Here is an 18,400-nt window from a genome sequence, read left to right as displayed (position 1 = left end):
TAAATGTGGAAAGTCATAAATAACACAACTATTTAGACTAGAACTACGATGAATTGGCTCTATAATACAACATGGACATTATAATGATAGCCATTTACCAGATGCTTTTCATCCAAGTGAATTACAGGATCTCCCCAGAGCAACTTTGCGCTTCTTGTTCAAGGACACCAGAGTGCTTTTACCGATAGCTTTAACATTAAGCTACTAAACCCTTACATTTAGGTTTTATAAATGACTCTCGTGTAACAACCTTAAATCCATTCCCTGTAGTATCCACATTCTCACTAGACACAAAGTGTGAATGTATAACTCACAGAATGCTTTACCACATCTGCCCAATCTGGAGCCACAAAGTACTCAGAGTTTGCATCCAGCCATCGGGACAGCTCCTTAATTGCTGGAGCCATAGCGCCACCAAGCTGCGACCAAAGGATTTGCAGAATGAATGGTCAATTAATCAAGCAACAGAGAATTGGAAACAGGAAAATGCATAAAGGCGTATTTGATAACACATGTGACCCTGGACCACAAAACCACTCTTAAGTCACATGGGTATATTTGTAGCAATAGCCATCAATACATTTTTAGTTTTTCTTTTATGCCAAAAATCATTAGGATATTACCGCATTTTCCGGAGTATAAGTCGCATCAATCAAAAATGCGTCATGAAGAGAAAAAAATATATATAGTCGCAATGGACTACACATCGCATTTATTTAGAAAATTATTTCACAAAATCTAAGCCGAAGATCAGACATTTAATCTGGAAAGGCAAGTTATTCAACTCAACAATAGCGCACAGAAAAACAGGATGAATAGGTGCCCGTACGTTAACGTAACATTATCAGTTATTTACACGATACAAAATAGCCTATTAAACATACCGTATTTTCCGGACTATAAGTCGCACTTTTTATAGTTTGGCTGGTCCTGCGACTTATAGTCAGGTGCGACTTATATGTCAAAATTTATTCATACTGACTTAAATGAACCAAAAGAAAACATAATCGTCTACACCCACAAGAGAGCGCTATATGTTGCTCCTGTAGAAAACCCCTGAAAAAGACTGTTAAACGGATAGTTCACCCAAAAATGAAAATTCTGTCATCATTTACTCACTTTGGTGTTGTTACAAACCTGTATACATTTCTTTGTTCTGATGAACACAGAGGAAGAACTGTTTGTGGACCTTTTTACTTCCATGGTATTCTTTTTCCCTACTATGGAAGTGAATGGGGTCCACGAACGGTTTGGTTTCAAGATATCTTCCTCTGTGTTCATCAGAACAAAGACATTTATGCAGGTTTGTAACAACATGACAGTGAGTAAATGATGACAGAATTTTCATTTTTGGGTGAACTATCCCTTTAACTGAAACATTAACTTAAAGACAACAAAGAAAGTCTAAACAAACAAAATGCCCCCCAAAAGAATAATAATTTTCTAAATAAATGCAACTTATAGTGTTTTTTTCCTCTTCATGATGCATTTATTGACTGATGCGACTTATGCTCCGGAGCGACTTGTAGTCCGGAAAATACGGTACATGGAAGGCTGAATAGGCTAAATGAACATAACAAGCCAGTGCGCATCAAGTTCGCAGGCTCATCATTACACCTGTGTCTCTTGGTTCATATGTGTCAAAATTAAGTCGCGCCTGACTAGAAGTCGCAGGACCAGCCAAACTATGAAAAAAGTGTGACTTATAGTCCGGAAAATACGATAACTAAAGATCAATTTTTTTTTAAATTGACCCTTACAACTGGTTTTGTGGTCCAGGGTCACATACGTATGAAAGCATGATGCTGTTGTTACCCTTCGGCCTGTGCTTCGGTGCACCACTGGGACCCTCTCCTCTCCGGTTAGGGAGTTGACATCAAGTTTGGTGGGGTCTTTGCAACGATGTCTTCTCTGCTTTGGTCGATCCAAGAAACTGTGCAACATGTTTGCGCTCTGAGACTGAGAAAGATATGAGGTTTACATTAGACTGGAAATCCAAAAATCACCATTTAGGAGTTTATGGAAGTACTTGCATTTAAAAATAGCCTAAAACAATGATTAAATACATTTATGCATTTGGCAAATCCGCAGTGTGTTCCAGGTATATATTTTATGTTTGTTAAGTTGTAATATTGATTTTACAGCGTTGCCAAGACTAACATTTTGTAAGGACAAAGTTACAGAATGTACTAACCGAGGCATACGTGGGAAGCTCCATGTTGTAATTGGGATTCTGCCGAAGCCATTCCATGAGACCTTTGTTTGCTACATCTCTTTCCGTGCTGGCGTTGAGGGTTTCTGTTGGAGGAGGAGGTGGAGGGGGGGCCGAAGGAGGGGCAGAAAGTGTAGTTGGGCCGGTTGAGGAACATTCTGACTGGGGGGATGTAGACGACACAACAGGATGGCTAATACTTTCTGATCCGCTCTGTCGAGTATACAAAAAAAACACACATGATCTAACTACTATGAAGCATTATGTTGATTAATTTCAGAGATATATTCATTCGATTCAACACACCTGTTGTTCTGATAAGCCAAGTCCTCGCCCCTTCGAGAAGTTCAGGTCAGAGGTCTCCACGTTTCTTCTTCGTCCTCTTCTCCTCCTCAACATCGAATCATCGCGGCGAAGGCTGCCGTTGATAATCTGCCCTGTAACTGGGTGAATCAACCCAGCCTGCAAAATACCCGCCATATCCAATCCCAGAGAGCCTTGCATGGAGCCAATCCCAGTTATTTTATGAGTTGCCGATTGGCTCATGTGACCGATCGGCCCACTTTCTCCACCAACCGTTAGCTCTGGTTGCTTGGAGAGGTCCATGGCAGCATCCTGCCAGCCGTTCAGAAGCAGAGCATTGGCACGGTGAGGTACGCCAACCTGGATCTTTTCTCCAAGGTGGCTTGGTTTGGCAAGAACCTCTGCTTCGAATTCGAACCCGTGTCTGGGACGTTTCAGTTCTGAGAGAAAAGCAGGGGCTACTAAACGCTCCTGTTGGGACAAGAGATGAAAAGTTACAGTGTTTTTAATACAACATATGACTGTAAAGCTAGAAGTATAGTCCCATTTTTAGGCATATGCAAGGGTCCATTTACAGTGCGCGTTGCGCAAATTTTGTCATCAGAATAATACGAGTGCATTGTACCCACCGCCGAACTTTTGTACTTTGTAAGTCGTGCATACGTGTTTCCGGAGAATGTAGTGTGTATCCCAAAAGATGCATTGCTTTTGCAGGTGTGCACAGGGTTTTATTTGTTTGTTAAAAAGGTACAGTTAATTGTATTACTTGTATTCAAAATTATAATTTAAAGCTTTCAATTGTAAATTCGAAATTAAACAGGGTATATATATATTGATTAAAATAGTTTAAAAAAAGACCAAGCATCTTATAACATTCATTAAAAGTGCATTGTAAATAAATAAGTTGGTAGACCTACCTTGGGTAAGTGTTGTACAGTGTGCGACAGATTAAAGTTCAGGCTTTGAGACAAAGGCATTCTGGTTGACAAATATCCTGTCCTCTGATTGGTACTGCTGGGCAGGCAGGTGTTGGATAGCGAGCTGGGAGACTCGTACTGCTGACTAGATGAAGGCCACTTTCCTTTGAGGATAGTGTGGCAGATACTGTCAATACGGTTGATGATCACTCTGTCCTGGAGACATCAAAGGACAAAATGCAATGTTTGGAAACGGTCAAGATGCACTGAAAGCACTTCTAGTGACACTACAGACCAGCTGTATTTTTAAAAAGAAGTATACAATAATTTTTCTGTTTAAATAACAGACGTGAAAGAAGACAAAAAAGGAAAAGAAAACAATGCTCCATACCTTCGGCCACTCAGAAAAGGAGAAGAGGGCTTTCTCCTGGAGAAGCTGAGCAATGGTTGGTTCCCTTATTTCATGGACACTGTCCACCATCTCACACATGGGCAATGAAAAGCGTGGGGCTTCAACATCTCCCAATAAGACTTTAAAAAAATAATAAGAATCAGTATTGAAAGAAGGATGAGAAGAAAAATTATGAGAATAGAGAACTGCAGGGATCAGAATTTGTTATAGGCCAACCCGAAAGTTAGCTCCCTTGACAAAAAGTCAATGGGATTTTTCCCTAAACTTTTTGAATTATCACAAAAAATAAGCTTGGTGTTCAAATTATGTATTAGATGAGTGGTTCCCAAACCACTGTATTAAAATTAACTTTTTTTACCCTTATGCCTCAGTTGGGATTGTTTAGAGCTCTTTAAAGCTTCACTGAAGCTGCAAACCGTTAAGGACCACTAAAGTCCACTATATCCTGAAATGTTTTCCTAAAAAAAAAATTATTCTTGACTGAACAAAGAAAGACATAAACAACTTGGATAACATGGGGGTGAGTAAATTATTCAAAAAATGTTTTGTGAAAGTGGAATATTCCTTTAACTAAAACCACATTAACTTGTTTTGGGGTTTTGAAAATGTCATACCCACAGCTCTTTATAGAGACTTGAAGATCTCCTAATTATTTATAATTTTTACAAATAAACAAAATAATAATAATTTACTGTAATTTATGTCCTATCTTGGCTACAGGAATACTTTAATTCTTACGCCAAAAGTTTCACTAAAAGTTAAAATATTATATGTGCCACACACATAAGCCTAGAAACCGTAAGGCAGTTTACAATGTTTCTCAATCGTGGTCCTCGAGGACCCCCTCCCAAAAAGTTTTAGATGTCTCCTCATTTAAAACATGTGAACAGTTGGTTCATCAACCTCCTTCCAGAATGTTTCCCTGTTAATTAAGGAAACATCTAAAACAGTGGTTTTCAAACTGGGGGCCGCGAGATGGTGCCAGGGGGGCCCCAGTTTTATGACATTTTATGAAATACATTAATTTATCATGAATTCTGTGTAAACCTAACAAAAATAAGGCTACTAACCAAAAGCACTACTTTTTTGTATAATTTAATGTGTTTTTTTATTAAAATGTTGAGTTTTAGAACAGTTTTTTGTCACCAATTTTCTTTGGGGGGCCGCGAAGGAATGCACCGTACACAAGGGGGCCACACGCTGAAAAAGTTTGGGACCACTCATCTAAAACATTCTGGGAGGGGGGACCAGGATTGAGAAACACTGAGGTAGAAGACCTTGTAAGCCTTTTATATTTTGGTCATATTATGACACCCTTCACAGTCAATGGGTTTGACCCCTTCAGACCCTGCGTCCACTGGAATGGACATCACGTTTTGTGGTTCAAACCAAAATAAGGCACACTGATTTAACCACCTGAAATATCAGGTCTGAAGGGGTTAAAGACTAAATTTGAAAATGAAAGAAAGCTCAAATCTGACAGTACCTGGTGTCTTTGCATCTTCATCCTTTATCTTATCCTTTACTTCCAGAACTTCAGTCTGCTCAAGCTGAGGAGTCTGTGTAGTGCTGTCCGGCTCTGGCTTCACATCTGACACCGCTGGATCCATGAGGTACTCTTGTTTAATGTTGGGGAGTGCCTCAAGGCCCGGAGATACAGAGGTGTCAGGTAAAATAGCTGGAGATGATGGAAGTGAAGACACCAAAGGGTAATCTGCTGAGAGAGTAGCGTTTGTTAGATTGCACTCCTCTGTTGGTTCTTTGCAGGGTTCTTCAACCATTTGTTGCCCCGCTGAGTTCTGCCGGTACCCTTCACAAGGTTCCTGCAGGGTCTCGTCACAGGTCAAATCATATGGCTCCTCCAAAGGCACTTTTTCTGGCTCTCCTATGGCCTTTTCATACGATTCTTCCAAGGGCCCATCACAAGAATCCTCAAATGATACCTTGCAGTCCATGTTCGGTGATGATTCCTCAAAGCAGTTTTCTCTTGGGGACTCTACTGAAGGCATCTTGTTGTTGTCATATTGAGCGTCCTTCGTCTTTAGACCTGCTGTTGCCAGACTGTCACTATCCAGAGAAAGTTCTTCTTTCTCAAAATGAAACCCTAAACTTTCCGTTCCTTCTCCTGGACTGGGAACACTGTGTGTGATGTTGGTATCACTAAGCTTGTCCTCTTGCTCCTCACTAATGGGGTCTGCTTGATCAAGACTTACATCCGGTATTTCGAGGGGTGTTGTTGGTGGAACATATTCTGGAAGACCAGCTGACAGATCTGTCTGATCTACAGAAGTCTCTCCTACATGAAGATCTTTAAAGAGCATGAAACTTGGTGCAAGTGGCTCAACAGGGTTACTTTGAGAGTCTGAACTGGGCATGCTCAAACAGTCGGTGAGCGTTTCGTCACCTTCCCGTCCGTCGTCTGGTGGAGGAGCATCCAGAAATCCTGTTTCCAATGCTGGTGCACCCAGAATAGGATCGGTCTCATTGAACATGTCTGAGGTTTCAGTATGATCCGAGCTCTCCCATGGTGTTTGAAGTTCGTCTAGTTCCACAGAAGGTGCCATTAAGCCAGTCTCCTCTGAGGACCCTTGCTCTCCCACCAGAACATCGCTACGAAGCTTCCCAGCTATGGTGTCTGCTATATCTCCTTGAGCTCCATTAAGCTCTCCTTGGACACCATATGAGTTTAGCATATTCTGCCCACCAGTTGCAGAATTAAAGGGGAACCCATTAAAGGCCTCCTTACCAGACTTACTATGTAGGGGATCTGGCGTCAAGCCATCGTGTTGCAAAGACCCCAGCTCAAGGGAGTCATCTAATGGAGTACAGTCCAAAAATCCCTCCCTTGGTCCCGTACCCATGCTGATGCTTCCGGGCTCTGACGCCACTACTTCTGATGGCTGGTGATGACTAGGAGTATGGATGAGTTGATGGGTTTGTGTATGGTGTGAGGTTGCGGGATGGTACTCGGGAGGTTGTGGGGAGTGACAATGCCCAAGGTTGGCATCGTACAAGCAGCAGTGGTGATGGGGCAAACCTGGAACAGGGTATCTATGGTTTTCTTTGTGGACATAGTTTCGGTGGGCTTCCAGAAAGGATAGCTGGGGGTCATTTAAAATGAAAAAGTCAGTTCGGCTTAAACCATGCTTAGCAACGCCAATAAGAAGATCACGGTCGTGTTTGCCACACTCCCACCAAACGGGCAAATAAAGACTTGGACGACAAAGCTGCAGCCGTGCGCCCAGGAGCGGGTGGCGTAATACTTGCTCACGGACCTTCCTCAAAAGCTCAATACGGTATAAGGTTCGGGCAGCTCGCTCTTCTGTAATGGGTTCCACAAACAGCGAAGGGTCAACAGCACCTATGTAAGGCAAGAAATGTTTCATTATGTCTCTCTTTAGCTACTCATCTCAACATAAATTTTCACATTAACTTTACCTTCTTCTTTTCTAGGTGGCAGTCTACAGGCAGTGCGACACATGGAAACAAAGCTATAGAAATATCTATCCAAACTTTCATCTGTTTTCCTCTCCAAACGAGCAAGAGCACGGAATTGGCCCCAGTCGAAAGTTTTTTTCTCTGGGTCAAAAACGACCCCAAACGACGACACGGTGCGATAGAAGTCAGCCTGCTCACGGCGTGTCCATCTGTGTACAATGGAGATATGCTAACCTTTAGTTAAATATAACCCAATTTTTCTCTAAACCTGTATTTCTTTTTTTATGTAAAGTCCAAAAGAAGGCAAAAATGTTAGGAACAGACAGGCTTAGTCCTTATTAATTTTCACAAAGCAACGTTCTTTAAGATGACTCCTCTTGTGGTTATAGAAAGAAGTGTTTTCATTTTTGTGTGAACAAACCCTTTAGATTTCAATTTTTTTTTAACGAAACACAGTAAAACAGCAGTCATATGGCTTACCTCCGTTGCCACTCCAGAAACAGCGGGTCAGGCTCAGTTGTGCAGTGCCTAAAATCTCCAATTTGCCAGGTCACAGGTGCGAGTCCCTCATGCAAGAGAAACTCGTGACGAAGCGGCTCACGTCGAGTGTAACGCTGATAGGCGGTAATGAGTCGTCGTAATCGTGCTGTAAGAGCCGACCCCGCAGGCCACTGTATGCGCCCCTGCTCAACTACCTCTGCAAGAAGATCTGCATGGAGCGACGCTACAAAGCCGCCTCCAAAAAGAAACAATACTTTACTCAACCAGAAGTCGATCCAATGCACAATATAAACAGGTTATTCTTTAAAAAAATGCTTTAATGTTTTTACTTTCATAAACAATAAAACCCTGAACACCCATTACACCAAACATCATTGTTGTCAATTAATTTGATGTACACATGTCAGACTATGTCACATTTACATGAGATTTTGGTAATAATATATGAAGAGCTCAGATGCAAAAGCAGCTAAATGCCACCTCTGTCAAAAATTAGATAATGATATTGACCAAATGCTCTCGGCAAGTAGAATACATTTATCAAATACATTCGCATCAAATCCACTTTTTCACAGCCTCCGGCCATTCAGAAATACAGGTTTGTTGGCAGAATCCATTAACGGTCCACTGTGTAGATTTTTAGCGGCATCTAGCAGTAAGACTGTGAATTGCAACGGCTCGGTCCAAAATTCAACCCTCCTTTTCGAAACGCATAGTAAAGCTACAATACCCGCCACAGGACAAACATGTCAACGTAGTGACAAAACGTGAGCAGTTTGTCCGTTCAGGGCTACTGTAGAAACATGACGGCACAAAATGGCGACTTCCACGTAAGGGGACCTGCGGTGTATGTACTGTAGATAAAAACGACTCATTCTAAGGTAATAAAAGTAATACAGTTCATTTTTTAAGGTCTTTATACACCACTGAAAGTGTAGTTTTGTATTATATTGCATTTCGTAGAGGGTTTTGAATCTGAGCTCTTCTGGGAACAAATCAATTTAATAATCAGCTAATCTTTGAGTTATTGTTTAGTGCACAAATAAGCAGGTAAAGGTTAAGGTCCGACACCTTAATAAGACTGATTTTGAATGTAGATGCAGAAATATGTCAATAATTTAATCATACCTGTCACTGTACTGTCATTTTTCCCAATTTCTTCTGACATGGGCTCCTCCTTTACAAATATTAAAGTTAAAATGAACAGTCAAATTATTTCACTTAATCAACAATATTTATTTATCGACCTATCTACCTTAATATCTCCTTTCTCTTCTAATTCTTCAGACTTTGAATCAATCTCCTCTTTCAGTTCATCATTCTTGGTAATACTGCAGAGGAAAAAATATTGTTTTACGTACGTATGTATGTATATGTAAACATGTAGGTATGTATTATATAAAATAGAGAGATAGCCGTTTACCTTTCAGGTGTGTCTGCAGCTGCTTCTACTCCACCTTGTTCTACTGTCAATGCACTGACGTCAGGCATGCCCACCCGCTCCAGAAAACAAAGCGCAGGGTCCGCACGCATGGCATTATAGCGTTCATACCCTGCACAGGACAAGGACAGCATTCAGTACCAAAAAAATCAAAAATGAAACACAGATGTAGAGAAAGAGGAAGCAATAAAAATGATCCATCACCTGACTGCTAGACAGTTCAAGTGTAGAAAGCAATTACACATTTATGTGTTTGTATACATTATGTATGTATAAATGAAAATTGCTAACAAAACGTGACAAAACATTAAATAAAACAAATAAAACACTAACCAATAAATGGCGGAAGAAGTTACAAATGAATGAGGAACAAAAAACTCGAACTCTTTCCCCGCAATTAACGTGCTATCTCTTCAATTAAGAGAAAATGCTTTCCTGGCAATGGCACGTTTTTAAGGCGATCCATATTTCCACTATTATCCACTAGGTGGTGCTCTTACCCAACTTACAAAACTCTAAAATATCCACTGATCCAAAAACAGTAAAAACTCTGTGAATGTTTTGATCATCGTTCTGAATCTGATCTCTAACAAAAGTCCTTTTACAAAAATGCAATTATCTCAGCTTTTTTATTATTTGATTAAATATTTGAAAGGTGATAAAAAAGATAGGATATATTTTTTGTTTGAAATCAGAGGGTCTGTTCTTAAATTTGATATATTGTATGTTTATATATTTAAAGAAGAACATTTTCTGGAAGGCATTAAACTTTTGTAAAAATCGTAAAAAATGCTGCCACTGGCTCGAAACTTTTTTTAACTCTTTCCCCGCCAATGACTAGTAATCTTGTAAATTAAAAGACAACATTTCCCAGCAAATGACGCTTTCCTGACATGTTTTTATGGTAATCTGTTATTCCGCTATTATCCATGAATTTATTTATTTTAACCTCTGATATTTGATTTGAATCTGATCTCTTACAAAATTCTTTTACAAAAACGAAATTATTTCAGCTTTTTGTTCAAAATATGGTATTTTTGAAGAAACCTACCCATATTTGAAACGGTATAAAAAGAGAACAAATGAAGATAGGATGAAATTTTTTTTTCTCTGTTTTGTTTGTTTGAAAGCAGAGGGTCTGTTCTTTCATTTTATATATTTGCATGTTTATATATTTATAGAAGAAAAGTTTCCTGTAAGGCATTTTGTAAAAACTTGAAAATCACAAAAATACTGTCCGGTAACTATTTAAAAAAAGGCTGGTGGGAATGAGTTAAAACGCTGGCGGGAAAAGTGTTAAAAAAACATGTTGCAAAACATCATAAAAAGTGATTCAAAACAAAATATGAAAAAAGTTTTACCATGTTTATGGACTCCAATAAGCAGAGATTTATCAGCCTCAGCATCCCACCATATGGTTGGGATCTCAATGTAGTCAATATCAGGCAAGGTGACCTCCAGTTTGCTGCAGAAAAAAACATCTTGATACTGAACTGAAAGTCACTGTAATGACACATGTTTACTGCAGTACTCATTCAGTCATTGTGAGGGAGAGATGCATTCTGGGAAATGTAGTACCTGGCTGGGATTCCTTCAAGAGACTGAGCAGCAGCTTCCCCCAGAACTTCCACCTTCAGATAGTAAAGCATTCGTACCCTCAGCAAAACCCTGTCCATGACATGACATAGTATAAAGATTATTATGAAATAGTCACCCACAATTTTCATACATTTAAGCAAACGTCTTGGATAATAATCCTAATTTTGATAATGATCCTAAAATGTCAGACGTTGTGTGCTAGCCCCATCTAATCGCTAGGGCTATTGTTAAATTACAATTTAAAGCGAGACTAAAGTCACGTGACTGCAGTGATGCGGATGATGTGTTATCCTCAGACATGTTTTTTTTCAAACTTACAGTGTGCATCTCCCTCAGACTGTAAACGAAGCTCTGCCGCACAAAAAAAAAAACAGCTGGGGCGCACCAGATAACACGTCAGCCGTTCTCGTACGTCATCTGCGTTACTGCAGTCACGTGACTATATGCTGAATAAAGTGGTATTTTTGTGTTATTTTTGGACCAAAATGTATTTTCGATGCTTCAACACATTCTAACTGACCCACTGATGTCACATGGACTACTTTGATGATGTTTGATGATTACCTTTCTGGACATGGACAGTATACCGTACATAGATTTTCAATGAAGGGTCAACAAGCTCTCAGACTAAATATAAAACATTTTAAACTGTGTTCTGAAGATGAACGGAGGTCTTACGAGTTTGCTATGAGTCATTAATGACATTATTTTCATTTTTGAATGAACTATGCCTTTAATGACGAGTAAATAATAATGATACTAAATAGGCTAAATAATAATCTTCCCACGGAACACACATACTTATAAAGTATATAGCTTAAATGCACTGTAATTCGGTTTGGTTAAAAGCGTCAGCCAAATGTATGAAACACAAAATCTAAAAATAAATAAAGGAAAAAGTCTGTATATCATGACAGAAATGATTCATCAAGTAATGGAGACGTGCATCATAAGCAGGCACACATCCAGACGCGCAGTTGAATCGAGCGAACTTTTGCTATTTCAAAGAAGCTGAATCAGGCGTCTGGATCGCAGTGATGTCTCAGCAAATAAAGTTCAAAAAACAGATTACGGCAGCCTGGTGCATCCTACACATCCTTAAGTTCAAAACTGCTATGCAAGATGGGTAACTGCGGCATGCAAACTGCCTTTTGGGCAGATTTCGTGGTCACTTATTTGCATAGTTCCATTAAGTAACTCGGGTACTATAAAAAAAGCAGACAGAACACGCAAATAAACTACATTTTTATCAAGCACAATCTATGCTTAGCCAATTCACAGAACTTGGCAGGTGCTGGTGTGTTATATAAGATGTCTCACTTGTTGCAATGTTGCTTGAGGTGTTTCTTGTAGCTGTCGTCCTGAAGGACCACCTCTGGATTACAGTGGGCCAGCCAGTCTGCGTTCTTCAGCTCAGGTGGACTCAACTGGTTTTTCAGCTTTTTGCCTTTGCGACCACGTGGGACAGGAGCTGACAGACCTGGACAGGTGAAGCCAAGGATTTTATTCAAACATTAACATTTAATCAAATCAATTTAAAATTGATAATGAAAATTACAGAAATTGGAATTTTCATGGAATGGTGTTCATTACCGGAATGGTTCTGTAAGGCTTGGTTGTGTCCGTCTTTGGTTGGTGTGATCAAATCCCATATGAAGCTCTTGATTTTATCGTCACCTTTATAATGCCGAACGCAGTAGACCAGTAAAGCTCTGCACAGGACCTCCATGTCTCTCTCCGCCAGATGCCATTTAAAACGCCCGTGATTGAGAATATCCTTCCATCTACCCCACCTGCACAACACAGACATTTTTATAAATATAAAAACAGGGCTGCTGTGTCTTGGATGTTGACATTTAGCATGCAACACTGGTTTCTCTACAGGAGTTAAGCAGCAAGACTCCCTTGGTTAACCAGCTTTCTTGAAAAGCCCATGCTGGTTGACCAACTCTACCAGCTGTAGGTTTCACATAGCTATGCTGGTTAACAGCTAGACTTACCCGTCTAAACCACATGGAAATACCAACTGATTCAAGTGGGTCTAAACTTACAATATAAGCATAGGCTTTCTAGTAGTTTCTACACTTGCATAATGTGTAGATAATTGATATTTTTGGCCGTCACTTGCTACTAATACTAATCCAAAATGTCCAGAGACACACTTCACATGTTATGAAATTTACCAAACCCTGGCGTAGCATAACCCACTGGTGACCCAAAATAAGTTCACAGCTAATCTAGCAAGTTCAATACTGACCCAAAAATGAGCAGGTTCTTCTCCACTCTGAAGCACTCGGCGCGGAGGTAGCGTCTATTGCGATCGCTAAGCCGTCTCGAGCGACAGGGACGTTCTTCCGAGTCGCTGTCGAGTTCTGAGAATTCCATCAGTTCATCGTCCTCGAACGAATTATAGTGCTTTGTCTGCTTCCGAACACGAGGCGTGTCGATGACTAAACTCTCCTAAAAGATACGCAAAAAATAATCAGAGATCAGGAAATACATTTTTTTGCGCATTACTGCACATTCAGTATTGTTTAAGGAAACATATTATGGTGTTTGGACATAAATGCGTGTTAGCAGTGTGTGAACACAACAATCCTACAATGTAAAAAAAATCCACCATCTACTTCTTTTTTTAATCCCAATTAAAGCATTAGACATGGTGTTTTTAATCGCTTGTTAATGTGACATCACACAAACAAAGCCCTACCCACGGCCACTGACTGACTGGTTAATTTTACTTTTTTAAATGTGTTTGTTAGCATAGCACTAATGCGGCTAAAAATACTATTATCTCAGACTGTATTCACAGGAGCCATTTTGGACATGCAACAATAAATTATCTGTGGGGTATTTTGAGTTGAAACTTCACAGACACATTCTACAGAGTTCCCACACCTTAGTTAACTTTAAATTCAAGGACCTTTCAAGGACTTCCCAGGTCCAATACCCTCAAATTCAAGGACTAAATGTGGGGACACATTTCAAGTGAGAGCAAGGTACATCGGGTTACCTTTTAAGATACATTGTTACAGTTCCCTTTCGAGGGAACTCGCGCGGCGTCACTGCAGTGACACTTTGGGGACGCCTCCAGGGGTAAGTGTGTCTGAATATGTATATCAAATTCAACCAATGGTGAGGCTTAACGACAAAGACAGGGTGACGCGGGAGCCAGGAAGTATATCGCTATCTGAAATATTGCCAAAGACGGCGTTACAGGGACGTAGGAAGTATGGCAAGGGTGACGCAGCGTCTTGTTCCCTTCTCAGGGAACAACAGTTACATACGTAACCCGAGACGTTTTCATGTGTCAAACACAACTATGCAAAAAAGCATTTTGGTATGAATCAACATTCACATACAGAAGATATAAGCATTTATGATATTATCCTACACTACACAGGGAATAATATGGATTTTTTCCCTGGTAAACTTCTTGCATAAAATAGATTCAAGCACTTTCAATGACCTGTACATATTTATGTATATTTTCAAAAACTTCCCAGGGCCTTAAATTTTTTCCCCTGATTCATAAACTTTCAAGGATTTCAAGGACCTGTAAGAACCGATTGAGACTTAAGCATTTTGTAAAAATTGGCATAATATGTGCCCTTCAAAGGCAATGTTTCGTACATTATTGCAATTCTTGAGTTTTTCAAAGACATTGCATTGTATGGTACAGTAGTGCAAAAAATAAACAAACATAAAACACACACACACAAATAAAAACCTGCAATCAAACTCTAGTGTACGCCAGTTGATAGGCTCCTTACACAATTTTAGAATAAATGTTAAATCATTTGATAATAAATTTAAAACATGACACAAACATTTGTGCTTATATAGCATAAAAACATTAGCACAAATTTATATACATGTTTTTGTCATTAACGCTTTCCATCTGTTTTGACTATAAGTCTGATATTCAAATCAAATTCTCTCTCTGGTGTAATCTGTGATCGTCTGGCACTACAGTCTCCATCCCCGTGAACCACACTGAGTCACTGTGAGCTCACATGAGTTGAAAACCATCTGTGTGTGTGTGTGTGCGCGCGCATTTTACCTTTTCAGCTTTGGAGTCAATTTCCAGCTCTGCGATTTTGGCCCACTTCTGCCAGAAGTTTGGATCATCCAGAGAGATGTCCGTACGGTTCCCTGACGATACAAAGCTTGCCTGCAATTAAGAAATAATAAATAATTAGGAACACTTGATAAAGAAGTTAAGATTGGGCCACCCTAACTATCAAACAGACAGCATTACAAAACTCATGTGATGTTTGTACTCCTGTAGCTTAATTGGTAGCAGCTCATAGGTCATGGGTTTAATTCCCAAGGATCATGCATATTGATAAAATATATAGATTGCATTGCAATGTAATGTTATTTACTTTGAATAAAAGCATTTGCCAAATGCATAAATGTGAAAGAAGTATTGAGCAACATTAGTGGGAGAAATAGGACGATATAGGAAAGTCAAAAGTTGGTCACGATACCATATTAGGGTTACAACAACACAAGCCATTTTAGCTGTTGTGACTGTTCACCTTGGCAAAAGTTGATCCCTTTCCCTCGGACTGGATTGTAATGGTCTGCGTGCGTCTCTGAAGGATTTGATCGATGTCCTCCTCACAAAATTTAGAGCCCTCATCTTCCTCGTCCATGAGCGCTCCGTACGCTCCCTTCCTGAGAAGATCTTCTACCTCCATTTTGGAAAGTTGTTGAACCTCAAAGAGGTAAAAATGATTTATTTAGTATGACAAACCTTTCATGGCATCAACCGAACAAAACATAAAAAAAATTATTTGGTGTCCAGTGCAAATCTTTTTTGTAGATCACTCACCCCGTTTGTACTTCCCTTGCGGTTTATGTCCTGCAGAACAGCCTTGTCCAATCCAAGTTTCAAACTGGCTTTGTCAAACATCTCCCTCTCGTATGAGTTTCTCGTGATAAGGCGATACACCTTTACCGCTTTGCTTTGACCAATCCGGTGGCAGCGAGCTTGAGCCTGTTTAAAACAAAGGAGAAATTTGTTAAGAAATGCTCGGCACAAACTTCCAAGTAATGTTATATAAGAGATTCAAAACTGTTCAGATAATCTTTGTAATCCTGGTACATTTGCATGTTTTAGTTAAAGTGTGATGCGCATTAAGACCGCACAAAACTCACCTGCAAGTCATTCTGCGGGTTCCAGTCCGAGTCGAATATGATGCAGGTGTCTGCGGCGGTGAGGTTGATACCCAGCCCTCCCGCCCGGGTACAGAGGAGGAACACGAAGCGGTCGGAGTCCACCTTACTGAAGCGATCGATGGCGGCCTGCCGTAGATTCCCTCGAACCCTCCCGTCGATGCGCTCGTACGTGTACCTGCGCGTATTACAGAGATCGCATGTGAGAATGCTATGTTATGTTTGGATTTCAGAGGGAATGTCATGGCTAATGTCAAGAAATGTGTGACCTTCTCTGGATGAGGTAGTCTTCCAGTATATCCAGACATCTGACCATCTGTGAAAACACCAGCACTTTATGTCCTCCAGCCAGAAGTTTGGGCAGCAGCTTGTCTATAAGCACTAATTTACCAGCGGCCTGGATCATGGCCTGGAGCTGGAAATCCAAGGCATCAGGACTGTAGGTCTTTCTGAAGCTCTCCAGAATCTTTTCTTCGGCACCTGAGGAAGATGATACAAGAAAGTCATTCTTGTGCAAAGTCGCCACAGTTGCATTACTAAGAACGGTTGAAGTTTGGTCTTTAAATTGCATCAAAATCAGGTACCATCGGTAAAGCGCGTGTTTGTGTATACCTGTTATAAGGTACGGGTGATTGCAACACTTGCGAAGCTCCATCATTGTGTTTATGAGGTTGGGCATGTTGTGCTGGTTGGCTCCCTTGGCAAGAAAGGCAAAGTTTTTCTCCAGGATGGCTCTGTAGTATTTCTTCTGAATGTTAGTGAGCTCCACCTCGATGATTGTCTCCTCTTTGGGGGCCAGATTCTTCTCCACGTCATCCTTTAGTCTCCTCAACATCATGGGCTTCAGAATGGCCTGAAGTTTCTTTACCTGCAGGTATACAAGTTGTTCTCAGGTTAACTCTTTCCCCACTAGCGTTTTTTTTTTTAAAAAGCTGCCAGCCAGCGCCAGCATATTTTATGATTTTCACAAAAGTTTAATGCCTTCCAGAAACTGTTCTTCTATAAATATATAAACATGCAATATATCAAATGAAAGAACAGACCCTCTGCTTTCAAACAAAGAAGTTTTATTCTACCTTTATGTGTGCTCTTTTTATCACCTCTCAAAAATGGGTAGGTGTCTTCAAAAATACAAAATTTTGAGCAAAAAGCTGAGATAATTGAGTTTTTGTGAAGGACTTTTGATAGAGATCAGATTCAGAGCGATCTTCAAAACGTTTTCCACCTGGTGGAAAATATCCAAAATACGAATTCCCGGAAAAACTCGTCATTGGCAGGGAAGCGTTATCTTTTAATTGATGAGTTAACTTGTCAATGGCGGGGAGAGAGTTTAGACAATTTTAAATGTACATCCATCAGTACCCAAGTCAGCAACAATCAAGCCAAGCCGATTAATTCACCTGATATTTGGCTATTTTAGCGTGTGCACAACTTAATTCATGTTATTCCAGCTAAATTTAACCATTTTCCAAAGTCTATCATGTGCTTCAATGGACCTAGAAAGAAATCTATGTATAATCTAACGATAGAAGACCAAATTCCGAAGTTCCAAATGTGACTATAGACCACAAAATAATTTTTTTTACATTGAGATTTAGGCATAATCTGAAAGCTGAATAAATATCGATGTATGGTTGGTTAAGATAGGACAATATTTGGCCGAGATACAACTAGTCGAAAATATGGAATCTGAGGATGCAAAAAAATATTGAGAAAATCACCTTTAAAGTTGTCCAAATGAAGTCCTTAGCAAAATATATAACTAATGATAAATATATTTTTTGATATATTCACGATAAGAAATTTACAAAATATCTTCATGGATCTTATTATCCTTATAAGTTTTGGCATAATTTTTTTTAATTTTGACCCATAAAATGTATTGTTGGCGATTGCTACAAATATACCCGTGCAACTTACGACTGGTTTTGTGGTCCAGGTTAACAAATAATCAATGAAATCTTAGCTGATTTAACAGCGGTATCCAGAAGTCTATCACCCTTCTACTGTTCTAGTATTAGTTACCTACCATCATCTCTAGGAAATATATCTTTATCCATATGCGTATGTTAGCCTTTGTTCATAAAGAAGTTGTTGAGTTATCTTGCACAGTCGGCTTTTTTCTCATCATATAAATACACAGCCAATTGAATGATTGATCCGAGTCGAGTGTAAAATTTAAATAAATATCTTCTCTCGCTGTTAATTTTCTGGTCACTTGAAAATCGTTAACGCTGGGGCTGAACAAACAATTACCCTAAAAATTTATGATTTAACCAAAGCTTCATTACCCAAAGTTAAGCTCACTTGTCGCGTTTAAAGGTGCAGTGTATAAATTTTAGCAGCATCTAGTGGTGAGACTGCGAATTGCAACCAACGGCTCAGCCCACTGC

General features: G+C 39.8%; 1 protein-coding gene across 4 annotated transcripts in view; it reads right to left on the bottom strand.

Annotated features, from left to right (window-relative positions):
* The window catches only part of chd6 (chromodomain helicase DNA binding protein 6), a 55,284-nt gene that overhangs the window by 4,593 nt on the left and 32,291 nt on the right, over positions 1-18,400 (bottom strand). For 3 of the 4 annotated variants that reach the window (XM_065279600.2, XM_065279603.2, XM_065279599.2), the window contains 23 exons: positions 16,620-16,875; positions 16,277-16,487; positions 15,990-16,185; positions 15,664-15,828; positions 15,368-15,547; positions 14,887-14,997; positions 13,081-13,283; positions 12,417-12,616; positions 12,144-12,303; positions 10,803-10,892; positions 10,586-10,689; positions 9,207-9,336; positions 9,039-9,114; positions 8,912-8,960; positions 7,763-8,018; positions 7,283-7,491; positions 5,331-7,205; positions 3,824-3,963; positions 3,433-3,648; positions 2,519-2,986; positions 2,195-2,425; positions 1,816-1,959; positions 315-419 (listed from right to left, as the gene is read on the bottom strand). In XM_065279600.2, the coding sequence (XP_065135672.2) occupies positions 315-419; positions 1,816-1,959; positions 2,195-2,425; positions 2,519-2,986; positions 3,433-3,648; positions 3,824-3,963; positions 5,331-7,205; positions 7,283-7,491; positions 7,763-8,018; positions 8,912-8,960; positions 9,039-9,114; positions 9,207-9,336; positions 10,586-10,689; positions 10,803-10,892; positions 12,144-12,303; positions 12,417-12,616; positions 13,081-13,283; positions 14,887-14,997; positions 15,368-15,547; positions 15,664-15,828; positions 15,990-16,185; positions 16,277-16,487; positions 16,620-16,875 (5,775 nt within the window). The remainder of the gene's footprint in view (positions 1-314; positions 420-1,815; positions 1,960-2,194; positions 2,426-2,518; positions 2,987-3,432; positions 3,649-3,823; positions 3,964-5,330; positions 7,206-7,282; positions 7,492-7,762; positions 8,019-8,911; positions 8,961-9,038; positions 9,115-9,206; positions 9,337-10,585; positions 10,690-10,802; positions 10,893-12,143; positions 12,304-12,416; positions 12,617-13,080; positions 13,284-14,886; positions 14,998-15,367; positions 15,548-15,663; positions 15,829-15,989; positions 16,186-16,276; positions 16,488-16,619; positions 16,876-18,400) is intronic. The other variant, XM_073815247.1, reaches the window with a different exon arrangement.

Source organism: Paramisgurnus dabryanus, chromosome 7 (genome assembly GCF_030506205.2).
Source record: "Paramisgurnus dabryanus chromosome 7, PD_genome_1.1, whole genome shotgun sequence".
In the NCBI taxonomy this organism is placed as follows: domain Eukaryota; kingdom Metazoa; phylum Chordata; class Actinopteri; order Cypriniformes; family Cobitidae; genus Paramisgurnus; species Paramisgurnus dabryanus.
Note: the sequence above shows the minus strand (reverse complement) of the source record. Positions and strands in the feature narration are given on the sequence as shown.